Consider the following 10,160-nt stretch of genomic DNA (forward strand, 5'->3'; position numbering starts at 1 on the left):
CTGTAATAAGTTTATAACTAAAGCTATCACCTTTTGCTCTGAAACTGTCTATGCTGTTAGTGATAAATCTGCTTTGCATGTCAATTTTCACCATTACGAGAGCGGAGGAGTCACGCTGCACCGATGAGACCGCACGGTGCCTGTGCCGGGAGCAGCGTTTGTTAAGGTTGAACTCAGCCAAGCAGGCAAAGTTGACGACGGAGCGTATAACGCATTGCCCATCTGTGCCACGGCCAGTTGTGACCTCCGCCCACAGAGGTGGCTGCGGCGCACACGTGCATGCAGGTAATTAGCAATGCACCTATTTAATGACAAGACTTCATAACCCTTCCTGCTACGGTAGAAGAATTTCTACTTGCTGAGAAGACCCTGAGCCAAGGGCTGCCGGTGCTCCTAAAGACAAGAAGCTGCTTATCGACGGACTAAGGAGCTTGCAGCACCCTTATATCTCCAAAAGCTCGCTAGCTCCACAGCACGGAGCTGGGACGTTAGGTGCACACGCAGACGAGCAGCGCCTGGAGGTGGTTACCAGACAGCCAGACTTCTGCGGTTGGCTAGTCCGCAGCACCGTGGTTCAACAGACTGAAGCAATTCCGCTTTTCTTTAGGTACAAATCAGGGAAAGTCTGATGCAGTCAGACGCTCCTGAGTAACCGGCTTTGCTGGTTTGCATGCACATAGCTCAGACTCAGCCCGCGCAGCGGTGCCTGCACCCACCTCCCTGCCGCCTGCAACGAGCCCGACGCGGCAGGGCTCCGCGCCCCGCGGCAGAGACCCACGCACCCCTGCCTATATGCACGTACGCACGTTATGCACGTCAGGTCTGCTCCTCTGCTGGGCTGGGCTGCGCTCCGTCGCCTGCTGAGCCCACGGCAAAGCAAAGGGGTGCAAAGCACAGCCCAGGTGCACGGCCGTGAGAGGGCACTACAGAAAAATGAAGTGAAGAAAGAGGAAAATCTGCGCACGGGGAGAGTCCCTCGGAGATTTTAGAGGAAGGATGTTTTGCAACTGTCTTGGCACGTCTATGGCAGGGAGTGGAACAGCAGCTAACAGCTCCTGCAGAAAGACACGACGTCACTGAGGCTTCCCGTCTCATCCCGTGTCGCAGGGGAGCCCTTCCACAAAAGAGGCGCTTCTGAGGAACAGCATGCCACCAACAACTCGGCGGGTTCAGTTTAGAGGAGACCGCGACAGCGGTGAGCCGGAAGGAGCTGTTCTTCCCCTCTCCTTTTCTTCCCTCTCCACTGAGCCCACTCTTTAAAGGCCAGCTTCCCTTGCAGCACATTACAGGACTTGGAGCTAGTGGCATGCACGGAGACATTCACAGCCATGACACCTGCGTCTGGTTATTTCCAGTCAAAATAATCTCCTACTCAATTATGGAGAAGAATAGAGAAGCTCAGCCTGACTCACAATCACATGGGGAAAAAAATGAGAGGAGTTGCTCAAGTTCAAACCGTTCAGCTCGCTGTGGAGGAGGATCAGCACCACTGCGGCACTACACTTTCTCTCCCTCTGCACAGCGTTAGCGGATGGAAGAGACCCGAGTCCACTTCCTTGCTGTGCCAAATATACTCCCCCGTTCTTCTCTACTCCCTCCCCAAAAGAGCATATGAGGTATTAAACAGCTAGGAATAAGCCCTTGAAAAATGTGATAGCTAGCTGTCAGGTTCCTCTCTTCTAGACGCCAGCAGTTCTGCACACATTCGGCCGCGGGCGCTGTGCTACCGTCTAGGAAATCCGGATTCAGCGACGGCATCAATACTCTCACCTGACTTGGTTTGATGTGTGCATTTTGCATTACTGTGCTGAGACTCGTGTGAACAGAAACACCCCCTCCCAAACACTTCATCAGTGTTTTGCCAAAGACAGACCTGGCCGCTGCTGGTTTGTTTTCTTCTCAATGGGATGGCAGCGCCCAGTGTCCCTCTCCGACCCGGCAGCTGCACCTGCTGCAAGCAAGAGTGACGGCTGGGGGGGTTGGAGCTCTTTTAAATCTCCCTTCATTCACTCACCTGGCACATAACACGGCTGCACCATGGTTACAGAAGGCAAGCATGATTCCCGTGCAAAGCAGCTGTTCTGAGCAGTAATGTAAATTTTGCAGACTTAAAACTTCTCGCACTGACTGCTGCCATCTCCCTGTTTACGGGTAGTCCCTTGCCATCCCCAGGCTTCATCTGTTCGCTCCCATCTCACAGGCGGATTTTAACCTCCCCCAGAGAAGGGAGAGCCTCTGCGTTTTGTTTGTGGAGCGCCCCGGTCCCTGACTCATCCTGTTAGGTGCAAAGATAGCAGAAATAACGAATACAATAGGGATAGTTGTTGAGAAATTAAAGGAAGTTGGTAAGTGGGATCCAAATCTTTCCTGCACCAATATCAGATTCAAGCCTCCGTTATCCCTTTCTGGTACACACTGACCTTTGCGCTTCCCTGATTATTGAGCCCAAAACTTTTCCCTGCCTGAACTGTGTGTGATGAAGAGTTGCTTTGGCTGATGCTCTCACCTGTCCTTTCTACTTCCCAACAGTGTCCCTGCCACAGCAGAGGCTTTGGTTTTATCCTCCAGGCACATCCACAGGTATCTCCTACTTCTTCTCTTACATCACACTGGAGAGGAGACTTTGATTTTTACTACAGTAGTACCAAGGAGTCCAGGATATTCCTTTTTCCCAAAGCATTACGCAGAGCTCCCAGACACGTGGATACAAAAAACAACAAGAATAAATAACAAAGACTTCAATAAGAATACCAGTGACTGACGGAAAGAAGGCAACACGCCATAGCATTTCAAGATGCTGTATTTCAGCCGTCTTTCCAAACGCTGACCGTTTAAGGCACCGAGAAGGGAACACGAAGAGGCAGCCAATTAACGTAAGCACATGGAAAGGTCAGGGGAATTTCACAGTACCTTTTTGTAAGCAGAGAATAGCCCTTCATTAAACTCATTTTGTGCAAGTGACTGAAGTGAGAAAGGGAAATGGCTTAACGCATTCATCACAGTCCCTGGTAATTAATTGTCCCCCAGCACCGCTGAGAGAAGGCACGGATTTGGCTTTCATCGGGCAATGTCCAAATCAGTACACAACCAATGTTTTCAGTCCCTACCTGCACATCGGGAGGTAGGAGCCTGGCATTTCAGCGCCACAGTCTCCATCCAGGGATGTACCACGGGCAAAGATGCCCCCATTCAGCAGTAGCCTGACAGCTTGGCCATGGAGATATTGTGGGTGTCTCTCTTTGACTCTTCGTGGCAGAAGCTTCCTCACGCACCACGGTCCCTGAGGACGGGAACAGCTCCATGAGCAGCTTCACCGCAGCAGAAACAGAGGGGACATTTTAATATTCCCTTCCTCAGGATTCACCGAGACCTGGTTTACCAACCAGACAGCACTGGGACACACAGCCCTCCTGTTTCAGCAGGACTTTGCGCTCCCTGCATGCAGGAGTAGGCAGAAGACACTGGTTTATTTTGGGGGGCTACTAAATATCCTGCTTTTCATTTTTTAGCCACAGACCCGGTTCTGATCTCCAAATAATGTAAATGGGACCCTCTTTAAATGCCTGAACTGAGGCTGAGGCCAGACGAGGAACTTGGTTGAACCTGATGGCTCTGACCAGAGGTACCCAGAGCTGCAGGTGCCCCCAGCCGTGCTGGCCCACTGGCCTAGCTTGGACAACCAGCCGGAGTGGGGACCGCTCGTCCTCTGGCAGAAGAGGAGCAGAAAAGTGGAGACCTGAGCGGTTTTCACCCGAAACACAAGGGTGAACTCTGATTCTATGGCACATTTCACGCAGGGTCCGCGAAGGCTATGTGAAGCACCATCCCCTCCCTGCTCTCCCTCGCTCCAGGTGGCAGAAAGAGGCCCGGCAAGACAGCAGTGAGTTACGCCAGCCCTTGCGCCAGCTCGGCGGCGCTGGCCCACATGCAGGGAGACGAGAAAGCCTCCCTGCAGGCACAGGGGTGTCCTTCCCGCTTGCTCACTTGATGGCAAAACTCACGGAGCTAACGCAGGCCATACGGTGGCCTTTTCTCACTCCCTTTTACTCCTCTGGACAGCCATGCATCCTAAAAGAAAACTGATCCTGGCACTGTGCTCCGGGCAGCCCGCACCCCGTTGTGATAAAGTCATTAATTTATTCCCTTGCTGCACCGGGGGCAACTGAGCGACCAGGCTCCTCCGCTTCCTCCTGCGAGGCGCCGTTCCTCCCGCCAGTGCCGGCGAAGGCAGGCTGGCGCAGGCTGTAAAGGAGACACTGCACACCACATACTCGAGTCACTGCCTACTGCACAAATGTGAGAAACGCCCTGAAAATTGCACAAAGCCCTGAACAGCCCGTAGGCAAGTCTCTGTCACAGTAAAACTTCGGTGCAAATGAGAAACCTAACAACTGAAAACAGCTCGGAGGTACTGGTAGAAAGCAGAAAGCAGCCTCATTATCTGCCTTCTTTTTTTTTAGGTGGGTTGGTTTTTTTGCTATCGGGACTTCTCCGTTTTCCAAAGGATAACAATAAACAACAGCTACAAACCTATGGACAACATGAGTTGCCCTCAACAGATCTTTGGGCCAAAGCCTGGTTGTGGCTCTACCAACGTTTAAATGGCATCAGTTCAACAGGGTGACTCTGAAGGTCCGGGGGCATCAGCACCTGGCCCCAGCCAACCAAAAAGTCACGTTCTGAAATCAGCCACCAAGATCTGCCCCCAAACTGTTCCACCTAACACCACAACTTGGGGGGCTGGCAGACAATCTAATTGCCATAGTTCTGGAGTAACGTTGAACTTGCTGATGTCTTTTAATAGAACTCTCTGAAAGGATCCAAGCGGTGTCCTTCACCAGAGGCCATGAAGGAAACTCGGTAATAGTATGATAATTACATTAGCATCTCAAGTGAGAACCGGTTCTTGCTGCGATGTCTGCTCTGCGAGGCACACGGAGAGGCCTTGCCCTAAATAGACGAGGAAGACAAAGCAGGAGAGGAAGGACAAGTCTCCGTGTCTCACAGTCCTTCCTCTGGCTCTCGGCCTACATTAGTTGAACTGCCCATTGTAAACGTGGACCAACAGCACCCGTACACCAGCATAAGCTCGGTGCTGGCTAGGCCAAAGGCATTTTAACCACCTGCTCAGCTCTGCACAGGCCGCGTGAAACTTCAGCTTGAAGCTGGGTCAGCCCCCACACAACACACAAGCACAGAAAGCATAGATGCGCTTTAAAGATGTTTTGCCATCACTCTTTCCCCTTCTGTCTTCTTAGGAACTGAACGTGAGACCCCAGACCCTCTAAAAACACCAGAGTCAGACTGCTGACTTGTAGAGGCGACTTTTACCCTACGGCCACACCGAAGTGTTTGCTGCACATAAGCCGCCATAAACCTTCGCTGTTGCTGTCCAGGAAAGAACAACGAGCCCAAACAGGCTCTGACGCTGTAAGAGGTCCATGGAAGCCCACGGGCTGCTCCTGGGCCAAGTGGCTGTAGTACAGAGACGTAGCTCTAGCGAGGCCAAACTGGCACAAACACAGCTGTGAATGCGACATGGGTGAGGTATACATCAATGTAACACGTACACAGCAGGACTGTACGTATACACAGGCGTTTGGTGCATGCACAGCTACGGGTTGCATGCACGAGAAGACACTTCACCCCTTGCTGTCCCCGGAAGAGAGCGGGGAGGCTGCCTCAGGCCACGCCGCCACAGAGAGCAAAACCAGGGTATTTTCTCCTGCCCGGCAAGCGGGTGGGCAGCACCCCAGGGGGACCCACGCTGGGGCCCAGACATCCGCCTGGCCTGGTGCCCACGATGGGGCCGAGGCCCCGCGCTGCTGCCCCGGTGCGCGGCCGCGGAGCACGGCGGCGGCTCCCGAGGGGGGATGCGCCGCGCGCTGCCGCCCCGGTGCGCGGCCGCGGAGCCCGGCGTGCCCAGCGGCGGCTCCCGGGGGGATGCGCATCGCTCTGCCGCCCCGGTGCGCGCCCGCGGAGCCCGGCGCGGCCCCTCGCGCTGCGGGCGCGCCCGGCGGCGGCTCCCGAGCGGGGGGATGCGCATCGCGCTGGCGCCCCGGTGCGCGGCCGCGGAGCCCGGCGCGCGCGGCGGCGGCGGCGGCGGCGGCTCCCGGGCGGATGCGCATCGCTCTGCCGCTGCGGCAGCGGGGAGCCGCGCCGCTGCGCGCCGCTGCGCGGGTGACTCAGGCGCGCGCTCCGCAGGGCCGGGCCGCGCCGCCGCGGGGGGAGGAGGCAGAGGAGGAGGAGGAGGAGGAGGAGGAAGGCGCGGGGAGGGGGGTTACCCCATTGTCCTCGGCGGGGGCCGCGCAGAGCGCGCCGCCGCGGTGCGCTGTGCGCAGGCTCGGCCGGCCCCTCGCCCCGCGCCGCAGGAGCAGCTCGGCGGTAAGGAGAGAGGGGGAGGCTGCGCGCCGCTCCGCGCCGCTCCGCGCCTCGCCCCCAGCGCCCCCGCCCCGGCCATGGGGCGGCGGCGGCGCGGAGCCGGGCGCCGCGGGGCGCGGCCCTAGCGCGGCCGCATGGCCCGCGGGGAGCCCGGCGGGGAGCCCGGGGCCGGCGCCGCGCGGAGCCGGAGCGGCCGAGGAGGAGGAGGAGGAGGAGGAGGGCGGCGGGGGGGGAGGAAGGCGGCGGGCATGGGGGCGCCGCGCTGCGCGGGGCGGGCGGCGGGAGGCGGCGGCGGCGGAGCGGCCCGCGGCCCCGGCGCGCTGCCGCGGCGCTGAGACCCCGGCCCTGCCGCGGAGGAGGAGGAGGAGGAAGAGGAGGAGGAGGAAGGCCCCGATGGCGAACGGCAGCGAGCTGGGGAGCAGCAGCAGCCCGCACCTGCCCAGCGCCGGCGGCCTGCTGAGCGCCTCCGGGCTGAAGCTGGCCACGCTGGGCTTGATCCTCTGCGTGAGCCTGGCGGGCAACGTGCTCTTCGCCTGGCTCATCCTCAAGGACCGGCACCTGCACCGCGCGCCCTACTACCTGCTGCTGGACCTGTGCCTGGCCGACGGGCTCCGCTCGCTGGCCTGCTTCCCCTTCGTCATGCTCTCGGTGCGCAGCGGCGCCGGCGCCTGGCCCCACGGGCCCCTCAGCTGCAAGGTGCTGGCCTTCCTGGCCGTGCTCTTCTGCTTCCACGCCGCCTTCCTGCTCTTCTGCGTGGGGGTCACGCGCTACATGGCCATCGCCCACCACCGCTTCTACGCCAAGCGCATGACGGGCTGGACCTGCCTGGCTGTGGTGTGCATGGTGTGGACCCTCTCCATGGCCATGGCCTTCCCGCCCGTCTTCGACGTGGGCACCTACAAGTTCATCCGGGAGGAGGAGCAGTGCATCTTCGAGCACCGCTACGTCAAGGCCAACGACACGCTGGGCTTCATGCTCATGCTGGCGGCCGTCATCGCCGCCACCCACCTGGTCTACATCAAGCTGCTCTTCTTCATCCACGGTCACCGCAAGATGAAGCCTGCCCAGCTGGTACCAGCCATCAGCCAGAACTGGACCTTCCACGGGCCGGGGGCCACCGGCCAAGCAGCTGCGAACTGGACGGCTGGCTTTGGCAGGGGGCCCACGCCACCCACCCTCGTGGGCATAAGGCAGGCCACCCATAGCCAGATCAAGAGGCTTCTGGTGCTGGAGGAGTTTAAGATGGAGAAAAGGCTCTGCAAGATGTTCTACATGATCACCTTGCTCTTCCTGCTCCTCTGGTCCCCCTACATTGTGGCCTGCTACCTGCGGGTCTTTATTAAGGCCAGCTCCATCCCCCAGGTCTACCTGACCACCTCTGTCTGGATGACGTTTGCCCAGGCAGGGGTCAACCCCATCCTTTGCTTCATCTTCAACAAGGAGCTCAGGGTCTGTCTCCGAGCCCACTTCCCGTGCTGCCAAAGCATCCAGAGCACCCAGGGCACCATCCTTTGCGATCTCAAGAGCTTTGGGATGTAGGGAGGCTTTTCTCAGTCTGAAAAGCAAGAAAGGTGGATACCATTTTCTGTGGTTCTGCATATGATCTCCAGAGAGTGACCTGTGGGGGACGTACTAAGCCACTGCCCAGCACCCAAACCTTAGGCTGTAAGAAGCTATTTTATTTATTTTTCTATATTTTGCGTATGCTCTCCTCAGAACATAAAAGGTTGCTGTCTGTGGGAACAGGCACTTCAGCAAAACACCCCCAAACCTTAGGCTGTAAGAAGCTGTTTTTCTTTGTGATTGTGTGGTTTTTAAAAACAAAACAGGGCTCCAAGTTTCTGGTCTTGCTTCTAACGTTTCTAGACGTGATTCCAACAGATATGGATTAAGGCCATGACATTTTTTTTCCTATTCCTGTCTGTTTTGATAAAGGCTTAACAATTTTACTCATGTAATATTTGATAAAGGCCAAGACAATTTTATACTAAAGTTATTTTTGATGACCTCAAGAGGTGTTGTTTTATTATTATTTGATTTTAATTGAAGAACAAGAAGAGGACACTTCTAATGTGGTCAGAAGTCAGTTTTTGGTGGGAGCTGTTGGGTTATTCATTCTCAAATGATTTAAGTATTTAAAGCAGTTACTTATAACTTTTGCTTGACATGCAAACACAGTGTAGAACTAATTTCAATTTTCTTGTTGCACTATTCATTTGGTAATATTTCAGAACTATTTGTGAAACGTGATTTTAAAATATCAACTTTAAAAATAATCAACTATAGCAGTTTTTAAACCTAGATTGAAATTCATATTTTACTGCCTTTATAGGAAGTTATCTACAAACCTGGGTAATACTTGTACATTTTGACTGTTTTCTTTAATAAAATATTGAAAACCTTTACTGTATGTAATTGTCTCAGAATGGCAGCATACTGCTTTGCTGACAAGTAACTTATGTATATAGAAGGTTGTATGTCTTGTGTCTGAGTAGATTTCACAGCTGAGGTTATTATGGACAAGCACAATCCTTATTTGCTGTTAGATCTCAATTTAGGTGTTTCTACCAATAAAAGTGACTAAAGCTATTTTTAAGAAGACTTAAGTTCATGATGGGCAACAGGTTTAAATAGCACAATTTTTTTTTTTTGTCTACTGAAACCAAATTTCCGCTTTAGCGAATTGCTCTTCTGTTAATGATAGAAAAGACTGGGTAATTGTGAATCACTAATTTTGCTAGGCAAAGCAGTTTCTTAACATGGTGTCTTGGTTAATACTGTACTCATTTGTAAACTATATTCTTAACAGGTAATTTAAAGCTATCCTGCATGGCATTTTAACCTGCTTTATCGTTCCGCAGAAACTTCTCTGAAAGTACGTTAACTAGCAGCCTGATGGCAGCATCCTGAAACAACTTTTTTAGCCATCCCAGAGGAAGCTATGTCTGACGTGCTTGCTTTCTGTGGTATCATATAACATTTAAGAAACATTAATCATCGCAGTTTTGTAGCAAGTTGCACACAAATGACAGAGGTAATGAGCTCAGTTTCCATGTAGAAATCTCGGTAGAAATCATTTCTAAGCAAGTAGTCCAAAATTACTGTATGTCAGCTGAGAAGTAGCGGTCCTGTCTGAAGTGGTTACGGAAGAGACATGCTCAATAGCTGGACGGTTGCCTCAGAAGAGGGCTAAGGTGACAGCTTCAAGTTTAGGCAGTGAGTGATGAAACCAGGTGGGGTATTTGGTTTGGTTTTGTCTTGCCTTTTTTTCCTGCCCTTCTGTAACTCTGATTTGGAAACCACAGAGGCAACATTTCTTGGAAGTGCCTGATGTGAGGCTTGCGATTTGCACTTTCCGTGCGACTGTACAGAAGGTAGTCAACAGGCAGATGCACCTAACTCATTGCCCTGATACTGTCAAGGCCCGACTAAGAAATACGATAACAGATTGGGCATCTCAAAGCTTGAAAACAAAGTGAGACTTAATGACCATTTCCAAAACTCCTAGTGTAAATGCGTCTGTGTGCAGAAGGAGAGCTGTGGAGAACTCCAGACCACAGCAGAAATTGGTTATCAGTGCTCATTACGTTTGCATCCCAAAATACCAGATCATATAGCCGTGAATCTTAGCTGGTGAGTGACCAGAATTGTGTCACACAGATGGACGCACGAGACTTCGGCGCTGGTACTGGGAATCGCGTGCTGAGTATATCTGGTCAGCTTGTTTGACTGTTGGGTCTTTTCAGTGGGATTCAAGTTTTACCAAATCATGGTTCCTT

General features: G+C 53.8%; 1 protein-coding gene across 1 annotated transcript; it reads left to right on the forward strand.

The window, feature by feature from the left end:
* The first annotated feature begins 6,774 nt into the window (after positions 1 to 6,774).
* Positions 6,775 to 8,786, forward strand: GPR27 (G protein-coupled receptor 27). The gene has a single exon (XM_013943305.2). It carries the CDS (start codon positions 6,775 to 6,777, stop codon positions 7,918 to 7,920), a length of 1,146 nt encoding a protein of 381 aa, XP_013798759.1. The 3' UTR covers positions 7,921 to 8,786.
* The last annotated feature ends 1,374 nt before the right edge of the window (positions 8,787 to 10,160 follow it).

This window comes from Apteryx mantelli, chromosome 12 (assembly GCF_036417845.1).
Source record: "Apteryx mantelli isolate bAptMan1 chromosome 12, bAptMan1.hap1, whole genome shotgun sequence".
NCBI lineage: Eukaryota > Metazoa > Chordata > Aves > Apterygiformes > Apterygidae > Apteryx > Apteryx mantelli.

Excerpts from the sequence above, each read along its gene's own strand:
- GPR27 (XM_013943305.2), top strand. The coding sequence starts at position 6,775 with ATGGCGAACGGCAGCGAGCTGGGGAGCAGCAGCAGCCCGCACCTGCCC.